Genomic DNA, 22,681 nt, shown 5'->3' with positions numbered 1-22,681 from the left:
ATTTTCTATGCATGTCCAAGACGTGAGCAATAAAATTTTCAGTTGATGTCACCGTACGGAGGAAAACACAACCAATTGTGTTGAGTTACAAAGAATAAATATAATTTGGCCATTATTCTCCATGAGGATGAAGGCAGTTTCAAAAACTAAAACTACTGTTTTAAAGGAGTAATGGTGGCATACCCAACCAGTAATATGGATTATCCAATATACACCTGTATAGTAAAGTGACGTTTCACTCACTGAATTTTCATGTATTAATTAATGTATAATGTGTTCCTGCCTGTGTCAGAAAAAATTACCTACTTGAAGATTTAAAAAGCAAGCCAGTCTTCAAATAATGCGGTTCATTTCCATAAATGAAAATCTTGAAGACTCATTCCAAGGAGTGACATCATTATTTCTCATATCTGTGCGGCTCATTGTTGGTCCATCTTGAAATTTCTCCACCTTTAATCAAGTAAATAACCAATGAAAGATTGATTTGATATGACCTCCAAATTCCTTGAAATTAAGTTAAATAAGGGAAGCCTTAACTAGAGGGTAGAGAAAGCATGATATTAACTTTTATGTATTTTGACAACAAAATTACTTAGGACTGATCGTATTACATTCATTAGTTTTTGTAAAGGTTAATGCTAAATAGACAATATTTCAGTCAAGTAAGACTTGTTATGCATTAGAGAAGCCAAGGACCCAAGTCCATTGAATGTTTTTTCAAATCTTTCTCCTTTGTAATGACACACCACAGATCTGGTGGCAGGCCTTGGATGTTAAAGGTGAAATCCGTCTGAGATGAAATTTGTTATTGTACCAATGGAAGTGCATGTAAAATAAACAGAATTAATAGACATTCAGGATCTCTTGCTATAGGTTCATTATTGTGGCTCAGGCTTTGAAATGGACAAGAGCTGTGTGACATCTAATATTATCAGGATATCTTTTTTCAATTTCAGATATGGGACGTTCCATGATTGCTCTCTTCATTCTTGCATTCTTCACAGTATTCATAGCATTTTGGACGGGGGTTGCCGGATGCTGGAGAAGATCACCAGGCAATATAACAGCCACAGCAATTCTAATGCTATTCTCATGTAAGTTAAAGCAAATTTTATGAATCAACATATTTGGATTATGAATATCAAATCCCAAATGGCTTAAAACGGTGAGCAAGTGTTGACATGCATCAGTATTATTCAAAGTTCAGCGACTCCATGTTGGAAAAAACATTTAATTGATCAAAGCCTCTCTAAAATAAATCACCCTCAAGTGTTTTGCGTTAATATAGTCATGTTATCGCTGTTACAATACATTACCTTGCTTAAAGAATCTTGCCAATTTAAGTTTGATTAAAAATGATCATAAATGACTACGTGATGGTTCTTTGCATGAACTGCTGAAGTAAGTGCTCAAACTGGAGCGTACATGCCATCTACTTTCCAAAACTATATTCATATGAAGAATTAATTTCCCAAAAGGTAATGTTATGCTAATTTCTGCACTTCTCAACAATACTAGTGACATGAGTTTGAATATCAATTGCCTAGTATAACCCATAAAACTGAATAATATGCTATGGATACTTAGTAATCAAGATTTATGAGGTGAAATGTGATACATTTTGTTCCTAGAAGTATTGCACTTTTCGATTTAGACTTATTTTAAGAAAAACCCCTACATGAAAGCATTCCATCCATGCCTTAAGTGCGGTTCAAACCTAAAACATTTGGGTTGACCAAGGAGCATGTCATTCACCAAACTAACCCAAAGGTGATAAGTTGTCCGTTTGTTACTGCATCAAACAAGACCAGCTGGATAACTCGTCATGAAACTAATAGGTTTAGAGCATCCTACCCAATAGTACAGGCTGTGTCTCACTCTAGAGATTTGTTGAAATCTGTCGTAGAGAATAAGAATTTCCTATTACATCTTCAAAATGAAATCAACAACTTTGTTATATCTTTTCCAGTTCCTCTTTTGGATGCATAAAATCAGATCAAACTAGTTGTGACCCAATTGCAACTGAGCCGTTAAATGGGGGAATGAAATTGAGTATATATGTATGAGAATATAAGAAAACACTTGAAAGAGATAATGGATGTATTGTAATACAGTGATGAGGAGAGAAAGGGGAGACAAAGATTTGGTTGGGGAGTGTCTTTTAGGATGTAGGAATAACATCTGCGAGAAAAATATTGATTGCTTTTTGCAGAAGAAGAGTGTTGTAATACCCACCTAGAGTATGCTGCCAGTAAGTGGGATCCTCAAAAGATAAATTTGATTTCTGAATAAGATTGAGTTCAGCTGAAGGGGTTTAGATTTGTCAAGCATTGTTATGGCCAACGCAGTGAAACTACTTTGCTAGAAAATTTAGGCTTCCCTTACACAGCGGCATTTACAATATAGATTAAACTAATCAAAAACATTTAAAGATGGGTCCTTTTCCTGGAAGAAAGAATTATATGAGAAGAGGAGCTGATTAAATCATTGTAGTGGATAAACTTGACAGAGTCAGGTTTCACTTCCAGAAAGTTTCGTATGTATATCCATCAAATGAAAGAGATAATGCACTTTTCCACAGTTTTTATTTGGCTTGGTACAGTCTGTTTCACCTTGATACGGCATCATCAGGTACAAATTTGAAATAAGATAAGTGAGATTAATATATATGCACAGTGAGATGGGTGGGAGTAAGTAAGAGCTCAAATGGAATTGGTTCTTTTGTAGGAACCGTTGACCAATAGGAGGTAAAATTACAGTAATTCTGAGGGAGAGGTGGGCGAGGGGGGGATCGTAAGAAATCAGAGGGATGGTTAAATGTGGGGAAGGAGGTTATGTTTAGTGAGGTATGGTGGGATAATGAGATGATTGCAGAGGGTGATAAAAAAGGAAGAAGTGGAGTGGTTCCAGAGGAAGTGACTAATACTTCACATCCATCATTCCCCTCTTCATTATCATTTAAATATGATTGCTAGCATTCCATCCTTTATAGTCAGGTGAGAAAAAACAACAAATTTTCGTTGCAACAAATTTTTTCTCACCACTTCCCATTACTGTTTGCACATTTGGATCTGATACACAACCACATGCTCGGATGCTCAGTTATATTAGTCATAGATTGCACAAAACCTATCTCTATTTGCTGAATAACTATAAAAATAAAACAAAAAAAGATGGTAACCTACTGAGTAAAGAATTGGAATTCTGGCTGGAGTGTTTCATGTTCAAACCTAGTTGATTTATCTTATCGCCCCTATTTATAACCCAACCTGTCTTTCTCGGAACCTAACAGCAGCATTGGGAAAGGAACTGGCACATGTAAATTTCCACTGTCATTGAACTGGGCATCAAGTGAGCTCTGCGATGGCCCATCAGAATGGCTTAGGTTAAAGTTTGTAGTTTTCTTTGAGGAAAAAGGTTGGGAACTTCCTGTGGCTCATAGTAAAGATTTTTGGAAGGTAGAAGGTATACCTTTCATGCTGTACACATAGCTATATGTGTTGCTAGATCACATAATTATTTATAGAAATAAATATATCCAATCTACAGAAATATGTTTGGTATTGAGGATTCTGAAATATAGATCTTTAAAGAAATCTAAGCATTTAAGTAACAAATTCGTCCGAACTTCTTCAGTTCTTCTTTTAGATGAATTAAAGTCAGTTGAATGGCTTACATTTTTGCATCATATATATTAATGAATTTATACATTATATTTCAGGTCTCTTAACAGCTGGAGGTATGGGCTTATGGCATGGTGTTGAATACTATGAAAAGGAAAAGGTCATTGGGGAAGAATTCTATCAGCAGTGGGACAATGTAAGTAGTCCATCCAAGCTTTGGTACAGATAAATTAATTCTTGCATACTTTTGTTTTAGATTATAACAGAAATGAAAAGTTTCACACATTTATATGAATATTGGAAATTCAAATAAATTCCCATTTTATATACACCAAGCAGGGCCGTCCAATACTCCTTAGGAAACTTATTTAACACCAGGAGTAGCTTTCATATCACTTGGTCTAGTAGTCTTTCTAATCTACGAATTGCTATAGCAATGGGTTTTAGGATGTGTTTCTGATTAGTTTACTTCAGTAAATGTGCTTAGTTCTTTGAGTTTAAAAATTATTGAGAAAAGAAAAAATAGACGCTTATATTTGTATGCATATTTCTTAAGTAAATTCATACAAATATTGTATATATAAGGTGCACTATGTTTTTGACTTGAGTCCAATCCGAGACACACCTGGGGTAGTATGGGAAGTATTAGGAGAAATTGAAATGTTTTCATATAAAATTGATCACAATTAATTCAATGGGAAATGCTAGCACTGCTAATATTTTAACGTTAACTGCCTTGGGAATAAGTCTTTGATTGATGTCATTTAAATTTTGCCATTTCAACTTGGTAATTTTTTTACATACTGCTGATGAATGTTAACAAAGTCATAACAGCATCAATACAATTTTTTTATGGCATGTCACATAAATCAATTTTATTGCTTTATCATAATCTTTTACCTCAGTGTGCAAAATTCTTAATAGAAGCAGAGCCTTCAAACACACAAATTTTTATCAGAGGGATCTTATAGGGGATAAATGTATCAAAATGATCCCAGGAAATACTAGTGAGTAAAACAAAAATAAAAAAACCTTTAAGTTTGTAGCACACCCATGAAGATTAATGCCCAATTGAATTTTTATTTTTATCTCATTTTTTTAACTACTAAATCTAAATAAACTAAACTAAAAATAAATAAACTAAATAAAATAAAATCTAAAATTTAAGACTGTTTGCAACTTTGCCTTAGAAAATAGCCTTGGAAAAAGTTGTTTAATACTTCCCTATCAATTTATGTCATAAATATAATAAGAAACAATTTTGCATTTTACAGTTTTATGTACTTCATGTGAATATGTATTTACAAATTTTTAATCTATCATTTATTACAAGGCAATAAAATGGATGATGGCATCTAATAGCTTCACAATATTTGAAAGCAATTTAGTATAGATTATACAATTCAAAACTCATTGCCTGTTAAGAATTATTAATTCAATGAATCACATTCAATAGACAAGGATTTAACAGATATGTTTTCATTATATTTAAAGTTATTGCTTTTTTGTATGTTTGAAAACCATATTAACTCATGCACACTACTCCAATGCAGAGAGCACTAAAGATTGATTTAAATTGTGGGAATTTCAAACGTCCTTACTTTATGGAAAGAAAGCAAAAGGTGAATGCCCCAAAGTATGAGAATTTTTTTTGTAATGAAGTAAATTCTATTGGCATTGTATCCTGTAATTAAAATTCGTAATTTCTATCAATCAAGGGTGATATGTGCAGTGGCATTAACAGGGCAGAGAACCTTAGTTAAGACTACATGACTGCCTGAAATTTTTCTATTTGTTATTAGGGCAACAAAGTTACAGCTGAGGTCATTTGCCCCGTTATGGGTATGTGGTGTTGGTAGAAGTAAGATTTCCAGGGATTGGGAAAAGAAGGGGTGAAGAGAAACCTGGCATTGGCATTAGCCAACTCTTAAGAAAAGGTGCTAATGGGTACTCAATTTTACGTACCATCCAACCTAGTGCTGCAATCCAAACACAACTCCCAAATAGGGATTAGGATACGACTAAAAAATAGCACCATCTACAGGATTCAAACCTGGGTTCTCAGGGTGGGAGGCAGGTCTAGTAGCCTCTACACCAACCTAATCTTCCTTACATTCTTGGTCCCCTCATATACTTCAAATACATTAAGAATTTTTCATCTAAACAAGCTCACCTAAGTCTCTTGAGAACATGCACTTGAAGAAAATGGCATCCCTTAAAAAGGATTAGAGGGAAGAGTAGGTAATGATTAACAAGGAAGCTTCTTGATCAGAAATGATTTTTCTTTCCTTCCCCTCATTTTACCCTGCCATCTCCAACAAATATTGAAATCATTTGCAATGTCTAATGTCCCAACATAACGGAAGTATAAGTCAAAAATGAACATTGAAGTTTAATAGTTTTTGCCTAGAAACACATTGCCTTTTATTCAAGCACATAATGGGGAGCAAAATGTTCAGCACTATTTACTTTTTCTTCTCATTTATTTTTCTTGTTAGTCGCTAATGAATAATTTCCGGGAATCATCTACTTTCTTGGTAATTATGGATGCTATAATATTTGAAGATGAAAGTACCTTTCCTTTCACAAGATACTTCTTCCACCTAGTTTACAACATGCAGTTTTGAGTAAATGCCAAAATTCTCGGTGTGTCTCATTTTAAACTTTAGGAATGGAAAAAAATGAGTTTGAAATTACAGGTCCTGCGAGACAATGCAACAACTTGGTATGGTTGGTCTTACATCCTTGCCTGGCTTAGTGTTGGATTCAGTCTCATCTCATCAACCTTATTCTTTGGAGCAACATATTGCCTTCGCTCTGAAAAGGAGGAGGAAACTGCCAAGAACGTGCAGTACATCATGCCCAGTGAGAATCCAACTGTTTTCAAAGCAACAAATCCTACATCCTGGAGTCAGCTCACCATCACACTCATACTAACAATGATTGGTTCCACTACCCTATCTTATATCTCTATTTTTACAGGTGCTGCGTGACAACACCGACATAACATATGATTGGTCATACATAATCGCTTGGATCGGTGTGGGCTGGGCACTTGTATCTGCAATAATGTTTTCTGCAGCTGCCATCTGCTTAAGAAATGAGAGAGAAAAGGAGGAGGCTATGAACATGCAATATATGATGCCGGGTAAGCCCTTTCCAAGGGATTTCAGTGAGGAAAATTTAAACATGTGCACACCTCCTTTTCTCAAACAGCACAATCTTACTCTAAATGTATGCATACTCTCTCACTCTCTATCACATATTGTGTCACAAATTTCAACGTGAAAATAATGGATGCAGTGTTTTGAACTGACACCCATCGAGGGATGACATGAAATGTCTTAAGCGAATCCAAGAATTTTTTTTTTGCGGACATTCTCAAATAAAATGCTCTAAAAAGAAAGAGTAAGATTCATGGGCAGGGCAGTATTATGGAGCTACAGATTATTTGGTGGAATTAGTTGATTAGTGCATAATTATTCCTGCTTTGATTACATAACGATGGACTTAACTGTTTAAAGTTAAGTTCCTTGTTTGGTTTGGGAAAGTAAATTATTAACATTACCTGTGTTCCCCATAACATTAACTAACATGTCAGAACAGAATTCGGAAGAGGAAACATTTTAGAGTCAATGATCAAATGGCCCTTGTCAATTGGTGCATCAACTTTGTGTAATTAGTGTACTCAATAGTGTCCTGAAGTTGTTAAAGGAATAAAAGACTGTTTAGAGTGTTGTATATAACAGGTACAAAACAAGAGTCATTGATAATAAAACCATAAATAATGTAGCTGATCAATAAGGGATCTCAAAATTTTAATTGAGTAATCATTTGTGCAAACATTTATCATTTAATATTTGTAGCTTGCTAAATTAGACATAGTTGGTACAAGTTTCAAATTGATTTAAAATTGACGCTTGGTTGCAAAAATACTGTATTTTCCCATCGATAACGCGTGCGTTATCTAGACAGAAATGTTAAGATGATCATAAAAATGACGATGCCCGTTATGTTATGCAAATTGAAGAAATCCAAACATTTACAAACCTATGTACACAATAGTTTAAGAAGAGTGTTGCAAAAATAAATTAGTCTGGAAGCATGCCTTTCTAATTGCATTCTATTTTATACAGATCTGCTACTTTTACATTTATTTCATCTCATAAATCCAAGGGAAAAAGAAGAAATAATTTCTATACTTCTTTATTTCAATACATAGTACTTCACGTACACGTAGAGTACGTTGTATTATTTACATGTGCGTATAAATATATGATAGGATAGGTAGATCACTCGAATCCAAGAAATTTGTCACCTGAATCAAAATTAAATGACTTAAGTGCATTGATTATCTCTTCAGGCACATCACCGAGTTTGTGAATATCAAAGTAATGTCATCATTGAAAGAAATTATTTTTTTGATTTAATATCATAAAACATTTTGCATGCCTGGTTAGCCATAACAAACAAGGGTATGTACTTGAAGGATATTTAATTGAAATCATGGTGTGGAGACATCCCTCTGCATGTCTGATGGCTATCAGGTCAAAAGATTTTATTTCCCATTAGTTTATTTTCTCTAATCAATCTATAAGTGGGTGTAATGCTGGATATAAGTTATATTTTATGAGCTTGATTGAATTTGGTACCATAAAAATTCACTATCTGGCAGCTTGAAATAGCAGAAGTAACCATAAAACACTTTTAACTGGCATTTAAATATGAATACTTTGCAAATAAAGCCATCATTGTTATTCCATGGTGAAGGAAATAATGATAATGAAACCCTTGCATGAATAACAAAAAATGCATTGGCTAACACTACATATCCCACCTCACTCAGGACAAAGCTAAAGCCTTTTATTTTAAAGGATAGCATCTCCGAAGTCTGGCAAGCCATCTGCAGAATTATGTATCATGATGCATGTTGGGATATTTTATTGCATTTGGAATAACATTGAAATTTCCACTGAGTTCTAGTAAAATTTAATAGTCCTTGCCTCATTCTTGAGTCAAAAATTGTTTTACTAACTTCAACCTCAAAGAAGGCTTTTTTACTGTATTATAAAATATTCAAATTAATTAATTTAAGTGACTTAAAAAATTGTAAAGTACATATTATCTTTGAAAATTGAAAGTTCAAGAACTTTTATGGTAGATGTAATGTAGACACTAAAAAGTTCTCAAAGGAGGCATGGTCTTTGCTCATTTTTATTATGTATTCCAGTTTGTAATATTCATTTCAACTATACTCTTGATTTTCAGTGCACCCACAAAAGCAGCAATATGCATACGGATACAGCTATGCCTACCCTGGACCTTATTATCATGGCTCACAGTATGGACCCTACAATTATTAACATAGAATAAAAGGCTATCTGATTGAGGGTCTACTCATGCATAAGAATCACAATAACTCCAAACTTCAGAGTTTTATGTGATCAAAGAATATTAATTTCTGTTGAAAGGTGACAGAAATTATCATCTAGTGATGAACCAATGAATTCTATGAACATCTGAGTAATGTTTCATCACTAAAAAATATCTTGGTTGCATATCAAACCTCCATGAATAACAAAGTTTTTTTTACATATTCAAGTACTTGTATATAAACACCTCCTTATTGAGGATTTATGAAAGTTGTTTTCATTTTGTATATAGTTCATTCATGAGCATAAACTGCTATTTTTCAACCAGACCTATAACAAACGAGGAGAAAAATGATTTTATATACCAGGAAAATGTTTGTTATGTGAGGAACAATGGCTAATTATAGCTCTGATCGTGTTCTCCCAACAATGATTAAGCACCACTCGAATAATTTGGGAGTATGAAAGTGATGAGAAAAGTGCTGCGAGTGAGTGATATACTAATACCTTGTGTAATTATAGTAAGAAAATGTGTGCCTTCTACTTGCACACTAAGTTTAATCATAAAACAAAAATATTTTAATTGAAGGTCTGGAAAATGTACTTTTTAAATTACAATAAATCTCTTTTTATATGTTTTGATACATTAATTATCTCCCCATTAACCTTGGTGGAAGTAGAAACGTATAACAAAGGGTAAGGCGGTTCCACTTAAAATACAAGGGAGTAGGCATGAGTTTTCCTGCTACACTTTTAATCAACTAGAGCTTAATTTTCTTTCTATGCACCATGAAAGACTTTTGAGGATGATAGGAGCAACAAATCACAGAGTTTATTTTTGATAAACATATATTAATGAAGTGATTATATATTGGTATTAATTGTGATTTATTCCAAAAATAATGGAAGATCCATACAGGAAATGCTGAATCAAATGGTTGCACTCACCATTCAAGAAATTTGACCAAATTCAGATCTTCAAAGGATGACTGCTGTGATATCTATGGCAGAATTTAGCAAAACATTCCTGCAAATAAAAGATGCCAAACTGATTCTTATGAACATCACATTCTTCATGCCCAAGGCAAACTAGTAAAACAATTTTTCCTTAATACCTTATGCTTCACACACCTAAAATCGTTAATTAAAGAGTGAAAAATTTAAAAAAATGTGACGTTACAATTAATCATTTTAAAATCAGAGATTTGTAAAAATTGATGCTCACAAGGGGGAATACTCATTAGTTCAGAGTGTGACAGAGTGACAAGAAAAATGGCATAAGTTAAAAAAAAGCACAAGTTTAAAAAAGAGGAACATTGAAGTAACCTAGCAAGTCAAATTTTTGCTTGGAAGTTATATTTTGGAGTTAAACAAAGGATCAATGAAATCATTACTCTTATGAATGGTTTCTACTTATTGCTGAGCACAAAATTATTGAATTTTTTCCATGTTTTGAAACCAAAAACCAAGCTTTGCTATACTACTTATGATTTAAAATGTTCCAAACAAAAATGATTCTGAGGATAGTATTTTAATATAAAGTACATATAATGCTCATCACACCACTGAAATGTGGAGATGACAAATATGAATTTTGTAAAACATACAGTTGAAGAAAATTTGATTGAGTTTACTTTCCAAAACCTGTTTTTGAATACATATGATTAAAAATCATGAATTGTTGGGCATTTTCATGCATGCATTAGTGATATATTTGTTTGTTGAGAAAAAACCATTTCCAAAAACAAAATTCAATGTCATTAAAAGTGAAAACTCTCAGAAAATAAACAGTTTTCAAAAGAATACTACAAGTGGATTTTTGTGATATGTTAGACTTTTCATACATAGATGCAGAATAACAGTATGGTGATACAGAGTAAAAGAATTTTTTTAAATGAAGTAGGGAAAATATTAATACAAAAATAACATTTTCTTGATTTAGCTGAACTGGAAAAAAAAAGCTTCAGGCTCTCCTTTTCGTTCAGACAAACTATTAAATAGTAGTGTTACCAACGTACCAGCCAAAACAGAATTACTGCAAGAAAAGCATGTAAGAAGCCAAATGGTCCCGGAAACCGACAAGCTATAGCTTTCATCTCTCTAAAGATCGCTAGCTACACCGAGTACAACACCACCTTGGCAATCTACCATAAGCAAATCCTATGCCCTTTACCTACTTAGGAACCAGGACCCCAGCATTTTAGCCATTGGACAACTTTCTTTCTGAATTTATTATTTACTCCCAAGGCAGAGGTTCCCTTGGAGAATGCATGGTTCAACCCAATATTCAAGGTGGATGCTGGGTAAAAATCATCATTAGTTGGCAATGATGGCCGGCAGGACAGAAATGTTTGAACAATTGTAACAGGGTAAATTGTTGCATTGTCAAACCATTGCCAAACATTGTCCAATGATTATGACAGTTTTCTATACCTATGAAAAGGATGACAACAACAAAGAAAGTAGTTACACAAGAAAAATAATAATTGTTCATATTAATTATGTTTACCACTTCTTTAGCCATTGTGTGAAATGGATTTCTTGAAGAATAGCACGGAATCATACACACAATACTAATTTTTATAATTCTCTGGGACATGTTATTGGAGGACTAGGTGGAGTATAGAAGAAATTTACATCAAAAAATTATTAAAATCTGATGAGTCCTATCTAAAAAATTCATCCATACCACAAAATGGCCAGGTCTGTAGTCTAGATGCACTTTTTATGAATGACACCAACTGCTTCCATAGACCCATAAGGTAATTTATAAGACATTTTTAAACCAATCACATTTCAGTGCTTCTTAATTATTATCATTGGTGCAGTATGGTATGTCAAACACATTTTCCTTATGGGTATCATGATTAGTACAGTTTTCTCTAATGGGTAGGGTTGTTTGATTTTCTTTTATCAAGGGAAGAGCTTCTAAAAAATATGGAGAATAAACTGCGGGGAAGAAGTAGTCATATTATGTCATGGATTTTTTCAGAAAAGTACAAGATTTTTTAATGTTATGACTATGAAATGGCTAAGGTGGAAAGTATTGATTATATAAAACTACCAGCTCCACAAGGACAATTTAAAGCCCGAGTTAATGGCAATAGAATCAAACATCTGGTCTCAAGGAAACTCCAATAACACATCTTTGAAATTGAGACTGACCTCCAAAATCAACGACTGATACATTGTGGAGTTTATTCTTTGATCTATGTCACTTCTCTGCACCAAGCATTTACCGAAACTAGCTGGTGGTCAGAGATGGCAGGGTCCTTTATACTTGTTGTATAAATATCCCTGTTAAGGTTATAAATAGCATTGCCAAGATATGCTTTACCCAGATTACGATTGCAACAATGACGTTCAAAATTTTTCTTTGAAAGACAGTTCAAAGTCGCAAAGTATATGTTAATCCTCAGTACTTCCTTCGAGTAAACAATTTAAGATTTTCTTTCATGTTTCTTTGGAAGTCCTGAAATCATAGGATGTGACAAGAAAATATCTCAATTCAAACATTTAAGTGTGTAATCATGACGAGGGTAACTAATTCAGGGCAAATTATTGTACTAGCAAGTGATTGAAATACCTCAACATGATAGCAAACGTTACAAGTATAAAAATGTTTGCATGACAATTTTGCACAAAATAAGATTGACAATATTTCTGTCACTTTGTGGTTTTAATACAAATTTTGGGTGCCCTTAATCTAATGAGTAAAACTTACAGAAACCCATCATTGCAATAACTGAGGTAGCTTGGTTCATTGAAATGTGCCATCACAAGTGTAACTATACTGATAGTTTTCATTTTATAACGAATTACCCAATGAATTTGATAATATTTTTGCAATTCTCATTTTCTCAAGCACAGCTGATACCTATGAACTATAATTTGGCAGTCATTACATCACAAGTAACTTAATTGAATCTAAATGGAACAAAATGCATCAAGTATCACTTTAGAAATTCTGATAGTACACAAACACAGATAAAGAATATTTCTTGTTGAAACAATTACTATTTCGGGCTCGGTTCACCCTCAGTTCAAATTATTAATAACATATAGCAATTGGATTTACAATATCTTCAGCCAAGTCATCCATTGGCCGAAATCATGACCCAAATTGCTATTATTAAACCCTTAAAAATTCCAGGGTAGGGGATTGATTGCATTTAACATATCGATTACGATAACCTCTTCTACAAGGTTACCCTTATAACCTCAAAACCACTTACGTCATTGCTAGTTCCCACAGGTGCATACTGCAGAACAAACTATTAATTAAAGTTGAATGAAAACTGTATGTGACTAAATATGTAAAATATTGTAACAATACATTACCCTAAATACTTGAGAACGACTAAAGGCATTTGGAGCGGAAAACAAATCTTTTAAACATTGAAAACGGAGATAAACGACATCATCCGAAACTGAGGAAAAAACTCTTGGGAATTAATAAATTCAGTAAAATGGAACTAACCTGCAGCAAAATGTATCTGAAACAAGTGATATGACAAAAAGCTGAAAACAAACAGTTCGTTCGGTATCTCGCCTTGGTTTCCCATCATGGCGACAAACCGGGAACTATGGTGAAAATTAATTTATTTAGAACAGACAGGACGCTTTGTCCTCTGGACACATTGCCTAAAATCTCATTCTTAACAGAAAGACGATAGAAGCATAATATATACAACCAAATGTTTGCTTCCACCCAGCTGTCGCAAAATTTTAAGCTACCTAGAGTTTGCCTCATTCGAACTGTTACGGGAAATATTCGATTGTTATTATAGTCGATTAGTCCTTGCTGTCGAATCATTCGCGATTAATCGCTTTGGAACGAAAAATCTGCCTCTGGGAATTGGTGAGTTTCACAAATTAGCAAGGATTATCATAAACAATTTTCTGGGGGAACTTAAATTTGGAATGCATATCCTTATAAAATGATGATAACGCAGAAACTCTACACCAGTCAGTATAGTCGAGCGAGGCAGACTGGTGGTTTGGCCTCTCAAAAAACATGACCAGCCAAAAGCTAATCAGGATTCCCAGGGGCAAAGTATCAAAAACCTACCTGGAATCCCACCTAAAAGGGACCCTCTGCAACTAAATATCCAAATCGGCCCCACTTTCTTGGGCATGACTGAATATTTCCACAGAAAGAGCGGCCCTTGGAAGTCTTGCAGTTTGAAATTCAACTATCCCAGAATGAAAGTTACCTTTTGCCATATTAAATATTCATAGAAATTTTGAGACAATCTTTCACTTTCGTCAGCTGTGGCTGATTAAATATCACCAGCGGTAACTTTGCTGCTGGTATGGTTTGATTAGGTCTTTCCTCAAAACCAGAATGCAACACAAAGTATTTATGTGAGGAAACAGTGTGGTTCATATAGATAAAGTATTTCTATCACTTACGGAGATTATGACTCAATAACGTTCATGGAAAACATTCATCCTCAAGTGATATGACACAACTTTCGGCTGAGTCCTAGTAATTTCAACATTAAATCATAACTACAATTAAAAATTCATTTGAACATTTTCTGCAAAGGCATACTCTTGCGAGTATTTACATAAAATTACAGACACTGTCAGTAACTTCAGACACAAAATGAGAAATGCAATCTATTTTGATGACTGGTAGAGAATATTTGGATGCTTACACTTCCGCAAATACACAGTAAAGAAGTATTAGGGTGCGCAAAAGAAAGAATACTGAGTATTTTCTGATTTGGAGAAGGCTTACTACAAGATTAATAGATAGTTTTATTAAGGTAACAGGAATAATGAAATTTTATTTTAAAATAGGATATTTTAACTCTTCCACTGAAGAGTTCACAAATTATCAGGAGCCATATTTATTTAATGCTTCTGAAAATAATCTATTAATCCTATTTTCAAAGGTACACACATCCTGTGATGGCCTTGATTTAAATACAACTATGACAACTTAGGTACCTAATTAACAGATAAGGGCTTCAATACCTTTGAGCAACTACTTATCTTCATTCCCACTTTTCCAGTCCTGATTAAGTCTATACTTGCAAGTGTAACAAAGCTGACTTGCATTTATTGACGAAGAACAGGAGTATTACATTAAAAAAATGGATAGTCGTAACCATCAACTTACACAGAGGGAGACGGGTGTGAGCATGTCAGAATGGAACATCAGGACCATCTATGTACTGTGCGATACTTCTTACACATACACAATGCATGCTATGTTTGGGTGGAAGGGGGCAGATGCTGCAAGTCTCAAGCAGATACTAATATGACTATTCCACCAACTAACTCACCGTTAAATGGGTATATTTAGACACCAAGCACTGTAAGAAGAAAGAAATAATAGCCTGGAAATGTTGCCAACATACGTGATTTTTATGGAATACTAATTAACACAAAGTAGACAATTATGTACCTACTGCTATTCCCCACACCCTCCGGTCAAATTTCCTGAACTCATACGGGAAATTCATACCTAGGGTTGGGAACTCCTGTTCTATGGCATCAGTCAGCACTACACATGGTAATAGCATTGAGATACATGGCTTATTGTGTGATATAACATCATTCATTTCAATGGTAAAACAACAGACATGAAAAAAGAACACAATCTTCTGTTCTGAAGCAAAAGTAGGTACTGGGGCTAAAAAAATTACAACCAGCATAATGAAACCAATGCAGAATATTTCTTAGAGCTGTAATTAGCATTTTATGAAATTTCGTAACACAACCTCAGGTTAAGATTAACTATAAATAGTTATAAAATGTAAGACAATAAAAAATATTAAAAACTATTCTTTCTTCTGTGTAAGCCTTCACCACCATAATATTTTACCTCTTCAATATGTTAATTACTGTTTCTCGATGTTCAATATTTTCAAATACCATGATAGATATGAAGGGCCTGTTTAAAGGCTCATTCATTCACGGTATTTTACCTATTAAAGATAGTTTTTTGACTTTCCCTAATAGATATTTACTCCAAGTATCATGAGAACTTCCTCTGTATCTGTCCTATTTTTTCTTTCTTCAGTTCTTTGTAACTTCTACTTGCCTTTATGTTGTCTAAAAAAACCCACTCTCTTCCTTCCTATACCCAATATTTTCCCTTCTTTCAACATACTGACACATTTCAATATTTCCTTCATCCACTTTTCCTACCTTTCTTGCATTTCTCAGAGTAGCTTCCTCTTTTTGCTCAGTTCCTTTACAACCTCAGCATTTGTCTTCCTCTCAGCTCAAATTGTTTTTTCTCCATTCTAAATCACACATCTCAAAAGCCCACAAAAAGCTAATTTCTAATTTTCATACATTTCAAGAATCTCATTGCTCTTGTCTTTCATTTTAATGATCCTTATCCAATACCTCTGGCATTGCCCCAGTAAATCACTCAATTATAACTGTCAATCTCATGGCTGTCTAATTTATTGCTTAACTATCAGCAAATCTAACAAACTTTACCATTTTACCAGCCACTTCTCTTCACAGCTCTAGCCCTTCCCATCATAACCTTAACATTTTCTCAATACAAATGGATAGGCAAGAAAAATACTCAACTATTCCACACAAATATAAATTTATTTCAACCAGTGCATACACAGCATATCATCATCTGGCTTTATCAAAACAGGTCACAGTAAATTCATGCATATTACTTTGGAATAGCAGTGTTTTTCTTCCAATGAATTATGAAGGACTTCCACAATAATATGCCATCTACCATTGCATACTCATACATATGCTGAAAAGTACCGGTGGTGACAGACAACCCTGTCTTACTCCCTTGCCCATCACCACCCATCCCAACTCTCCTTCTGTTACCCATAACTATCCAACTGAATCATGTAAAAGTTTTGAACAAGTCACCAATCTCTCCAGTTTTCTCCCATACTCTGCAATATCTCCATCAACGTTTCCCACCCTTTATGATCAGATGCCATCTCAAAATCCACAAAACACACTTTGAAATCAAGATTACATGTATATTCAATGGTATTTTCTGGTAATGTTCGCATCACTACAATGGCAAAACATATCTCTTTTCCCTTTCTAAACTGAGAACTGCTCTTGGCCTCAATAGTAGTCGACACTATTTGCTCAACTTCCACAGATGATCTTAAGAATTACCTTTGTCTTGGGTGAAATTAAACTTCTACCTGCCTTACACATTTCGGGATTGGGTCCAACATTAAATTAATAAAATCTCCAAGCCATACTCTTTCCTCATAACTACTATATAACCATAAACACAGTAATCAACCTGAAGGTCAGTTTGGGGATGGTAGAGTTCACCCAGTACTAAGCCCGACAGCATGTGGAATTCACATATCAGGGTAGGGGGGCCAGTTTCTTTTCCTGTGCCAGTTATGGTTTCCAAGGAAAATCTGGTAATCGAAATATCACAAAGCTTGGGTGGAGCTGCAGGAGCCCAGAGAGACTTGCTCAGGAATCGAACCCTGGCCCTTCGGTCAACAGTCCTATGCCCTACCCCTGGACTATCGTGACCCACAAATACTGAACATAAGTTCAAAAATACTTTGATTTTATTTTTCCCTCTTCATTAATTCTGCAGGGATATTATCCATCCATACTGCCATCTTAATCTTCCAAGGTGCTTTTTCTATCTTGTAATCCGGACCCAGGCTACCCTCTTCTATATAAGTCAAATTCCCTTCTATAAAATGGCCAGCCTAATATCTTTAGCATAAAGCTCTTCTATGTATTCTTTCCACCACATTTCCTTGGCTGTATTAGTTTCTCACTCTAGTTTATTGATTAACACTCCATACATTTATTTCCCCAATTACACGTTTATGTTCTTCCATTTTCTTTATTTATCCATATTCTTAAGCATCTCTCCCATTACCCATAGATTCTTATTTCTCTACTCTTATTCACTACTATGCCTGTTTTTTTCATTTGCTGCTCTTTCTATCCCATTATGCTCACCTTATATATATGCGCCTATTTAAGCTCCACCCACCTTTCCCTGTTATTTTCATTCTACAATTGGACATCAAGTTTTACTTGGTCTCCTCCCTTTTTACTCAAGTTTAACCTACAATATTCTACTTGGGCATGCTCCAAACCATTCTTACACTTTTGAATTTGATATTGCTGACAGCTAAATTATGATAAGAATTTGCATCTATGCCAGGGAAGTGGTGTGAGTTGATGATGCTGTTTCTAAATCTATGTTCAAACATGATATAATCTAGCTGGTAGTTGTCTACCTGTCTCTCCTGGTATATTCCATGTACACCTACACCTACAATGATGCTTGAAACAGGTTTTTGTATTGTGATATCAAACTCCTGCATAAATCTTCCACTTTCTATCAGCAATCATTTCTAATTCCTTATCAGTATGCTCTGATCTTCCAAAGAAACTGCAGGAGATGCCGCAACAGTAACTTTTCACGGAGTCATCCGCTAATGTGCATTTCAATGCAACAATTTCAGTGTAAAAATCATCCGCCTTGACTGGGATTCGAACCCAGATCCCTCAATATCCGGTCGAGTGCTTTAGCCACTTAAGCTATCAAGGCGTCCTCTTAAACTCTAAAATTTTATGCTCTGATCTCTCTGATATCCCTCCCTTCACCTACCACTGCTCAACACCTTAAAATAAATATTAAAATTCAGAGGTATGACATATTTTCATGGTGTTCATTAGTTTCAAACAAGAATTTCATCTATTCATTTTATCTCAAGAACTCCATTTTTGTTAATCACCCAGCGTTTTAATAGCCTTTAGCTCCGATTCTGTCTGAAATGGCTAAACAAAAATTCAAAGGTAAAACCCTTTCTCTTGAACCCATGAATACTTCAATTCATACAAACATTCTATGAGGGGTCCTCCTTTAATACATCACAGAGGAAATCCGAAAGAAACAGACCATACTTTCAATTAAATCTGGGAAAGAAGATAACCCTTTACTGATTGAATCTCCTGTGGGGATTAGATTGCCATTTTGTTTCACTCTGATATGGCTAAATATTGTTAATAACTTCTAGCGATTTCAAAGAAATTTTCAAGAGGTGGAATTGAAGGATGTTGTGGGTTGTTAGGACTCTGGTGACTCTACAATATGTTTAGTTTGAGAAGAGATGTCATTATAAATGCAAGAGAATCATCAATCTAATATCTATATAAAATCTATTCTCCTTACTGATACACACATGGTCATCAGCCTGTCTCTCAAACACCCTCCGATATGCCTTGAACCTGAAAATTGACATTATGTATTATGGATATCAAGATGAAGATAACTGGAAAAATAATTTCCGCAAAAATGTTACTTTTGTTTTGTGGATTTTTTAGACCCTTAACAGTTTCAAGCTATTCACTCTGGGAGTTCTCATACCAGAACTAACAGAGATAGGGTACACTAAAAGTAAATTTTAAGTTACTAATAATTTTTCAAATTTCCCACGGGATTAATCTAGCCCCTTCTTCCTCTTTAAGAATAAAACCTCAGCAACACCTTGATGAGTCCCTTCTACGAGGGTCATCCGGAAAGTAGTACCCGTTCGTGCCGCATGAAGTGCTGACGACGCGAGTAGCCACTGGACGAGGTCAGATAGCTTCAGTGGCTTGTCTGCCTTCTCTGAGCCAAGTTGCGTGACGCTAGCATTGCCTGTGTTGTTTCTGTGATTGTTTACAATGTTTAAAAAAATTGAGAACGCCGCCAGTTGTGAAGTGAGGGCAGTGATTAAATTCCTCAATGCAAGAAACGTTCGTCCATGTGATATTCATCGCCAATTAAAGGAGGTGTATGGAGACAATGTAATGGACGAGTCGTCTGTTCGGCGGTGGTGTCGCAACTTCAACATGGGGAGGGGGAACACACACGACGATGAGCGTTCGGGGAGACCGTCTGTCATTACAGACCAACTGGTGAGCTCAGTTGACGAATTCGTGAGGAACGATCGGCGCGTCACAATTGATGACATCTGTGAGCATTTTCCCAATGTTTCTCGAACAATTGTTCATGAAATTGTTAAACACCATCTGCATTATGCAAAAATTTGTGCAAGATGGGTCCCTCGCGTATCTCAATGAGCTGGCGGCGAAGGACTATGCAACAGGAATACAGAAACTTGTCACACGTTATGACAAGTGCCTTAATTTGCTTGGAGATTATGTTGAGAAGTAGTTTAAAGTATCCTCTTTCAAATAAAATTTTTTATGTTTGTTAATATTTACTTTTGTGTCTTTATTTCACGAACGGGTACTACTTTCCGGATGACCCTCGTATTAACTAACCATGTGACATTGGGCATCAATAGTGTTGAACTTGCCAATAAAATATTAAACCTGTAATTATGCAAATTTTTGGGTTTTTAGACACGATTGTTTCAGATCATTATGCAATGCACAGGGTCAATAGAGGCTAGCATGCTTTAAAGTATGACATGATTTATGCATCCATGCATGAGGTCTGTCCAGAAGGTATCCAGCCATGCAAAATTTTATGACAAAATAGTCTACCTAGAACAATGAGGCCTTAATCCACTTTGAAGTAGCCCCCTTGAGACCTCAAATACTTATCCGTGTCTCTTCCACTTTTCAAAACAAGCAGCAAAGCTGTTTTTTGGAATGATCATCAGCTGCCTCATCGTGTTCTCTTTTAACTTGTCAATGCCAAGAATTGCATGCTGCAGTTGCAGGGAACTTGCTTCAACAAACCGCAAAAAATGACCCAGGTTTTCTAAAAAAGGCCATAACTGGAGATGAGTCATGGATCTATGGCTAGGGTCCTGAAACAAAAGCCCAGTCTTCCCAACAGTCAGTTGAGGAGATTTCTTCCTTCGCCTACCGCTGCATTCCAATCCCCCATCACTATCAAATATTTTCCTGCAGGAACACGCAATTACGTCCTCTAAATGATTGTGTATCCTATCGACTTTTTCTCTTTATGATTTCTTGGTGGCATGCATACCTGAACAATGACCAAGATTGTTGGTTCTGCTTTCATCTCTTTTCGTAATATTCCATCCATTGCATGCTCTACCTTGACTATGCTTCTTCCTACCTTTTTATTCAATATTATCCATCCATCCAGCCATCATCGGCTCTCATCCCCTCCACTGTATATTACTCTCTGTCTCTCCAGTAATCTCCGCTATCCTTCCATCTTACCACACATAGATCTAAAATAACTATACTTCCTCTTCCCATTTCTCACTTCATATTCTCCAAATTTCCTATCCTCAACAGTGTCCTAACATTCCAAGTTCCTATTCTAACTAAATTGGTCTTCTTCTTCTGCATCTTCGGTCCTGCTGCTGTTGGTTTTGCTCTGCAAGGTTTTCATGAGATGAAGAATGCAGAACCTTGCCTCTCCAGCTACTGGGCATGGCACTTCGGTGATTGGACCGAGTCCCTAAGTTCCCAGGACTCATATTATCTATGCTTTCCACCATATAAATCTTGGGATTAATAATAGATGCGGTTTCCAGTAGCCTTCTTCAATAGTGTTTTTAACATGACACCATTACTCAACTGACTAGGGTCAGACACCTTTGCAGTCACCTCACCGAGTAACAGATGCTGCATGGACTACCTTTTGTCGGGCTCCTAACCTTTGACATATCTGGTATGGGTAACCCTACCTGGAGCAATTGTCATTGGTACCACCAGGACAGCTCTAGGTGTCATTGGGACTCACAAGTCCTTCCACCACAGCAAGGTTATAACCCATGACAGGGATATAAATATATCTTGGCCCATTTGAACACAATTTATTTCAAAGCATATAAAGTTCAGAAAATAAAGTATAAAAACAGGTGTCTTTACAGTACCTACCTGGTTAATATAATTTTAAATTTCTTAGGCAACTATTTAGTAAATTTAATTCTTCTGCAAGATGGTCCATTGATGTTGTTTATCATAAAAAATGCTTGCCTAAGATATTGAAATAAGAAGTAGAAGACAATGCCTCTGTTCTTATCCTAATAATTTCCATGATTAAGAATTTAGCCAAATAAGTTTAAAGCAAGGGGTCATTTCTTTTCAAATATGAGAATGCATTAGAAACATATAAACATTGGATCTAGAATCCAACGCTTGGAACCCTGGATCTAGAAATGTGGCCGAAAAGAAACTTTAAGGGGGACTCTCCTGTAGTTACACGTGGTGTATTTAGTATTTGTAGTTTTAGGGCAGGCGACCGAAGCTTAGGTCATTTGGGATGGACAAGAAAGGATAAATGATGCAGAGAAACCCGGCATTAGCCCCCTCTTTAAGAAAGGCGTCAATGGGCCCGCAGCTTAACATCCCATCCGACGGACGGCGTGCTCTCCAAAAATCACCTCAAGTAGGGATCGGGATACCACTGAAAAATATCTGCCGCCACCGGGATTCGAACTAGTTATAGTTGAAAGGACCCAGTGGTAGTATCTCTTTATTACAATAAAGTTAAAATTGAAGATAAACACGCTGTATAAACTTCATGAGACTATTCCATGAATGCCCTAAAATAAAACATAAAGAATTAGAGCAATAAATATGCACTTACTAACTTGATGTTGCCAGTGTGTTATGGATAAAAATTAACACGAATAGTATTATTCACAATTAACAAGAACTTGCGTCACCACAGTAACTTTAAGGCCTTTAAACAATCACTGAAACGGAATTGCATTACCCCAAATTGAAATTGATGTCAATACTAGAGAT

At 35.3% G+C, this 22,681-nt stretch overlaps 1 protein-coding gene and 1 non-coding gene across 4 annotated transcripts in view; one reads left to right on the top strand and one right to left on the bottom strand.

Moving 5' to 3' along the window:
* LOC139690841 (transmembrane protein 114) overlaps positions 1 to 9,637 on the top strand; it is a 120,418-nt gene extending 110,781 nt beyond the window's left edge. The window contains exons 4-7 of one of the 3 annotated variants that reach the window (XM_071588436.1): positions 957 to 1,094; positions 3,722 to 3,819; positions 6,606 to 6,771; positions 8,892 to 9,637. In XM_071588436.1, coding sequence (XP_071444537.1) covers positions 957 to 1,094; positions 3,722 to 3,819; positions 6,606 to 6,771; positions 8,892 to 8,986 — 497 coding nt within the window. In that variant the 3' untranslated portion in view covers positions 8,987 to 9,637. Of the gene's footprint in view, positions 1 to 956; positions 1,095 to 3,721; positions 3,820 to 6,322; positions 6,489 to 6,605; positions 6,772 to 8,891 lie in introns of all 3 variants that reach the window. The other 2 variants (XM_071588437.1, XM_071588438.1) reach the window with 2 other exon arrangements.
* An 8,835-nt stretch (positions 9,638 to 18,472) lies between these two features.
* Positions 18,473 to 18,545, bottom strand: TRNAS-GGA (transfer RNA serine (anticodon GGA)). Its single transcript has one exon. It is a non-coding gene; the product is annotated as a tRNA-Ser (tRNA).
* Positions 18,546 to 22,681: the final 4,136 nt, after the last annotated feature.

Source organism: Hetaerina americana, unplaced genomic scaffold (assembly GCF_022747635.1).
Source record: "Hetaerina americana unplaced genomic scaffold, ioHetAmer1.1.p SCAF_3, whole genome shotgun sequence".
NCBI classification, from domain to species: domain Eukaryota; kingdom Metazoa; phylum Arthropoda; class Insecta; order Odonata; family Calopterygidae; genus Hetaerina; species Hetaerina americana.
Note: the sequence above shows the minus strand (reverse complement) of the source record. Positions and strands in the feature narration are given on the sequence as shown.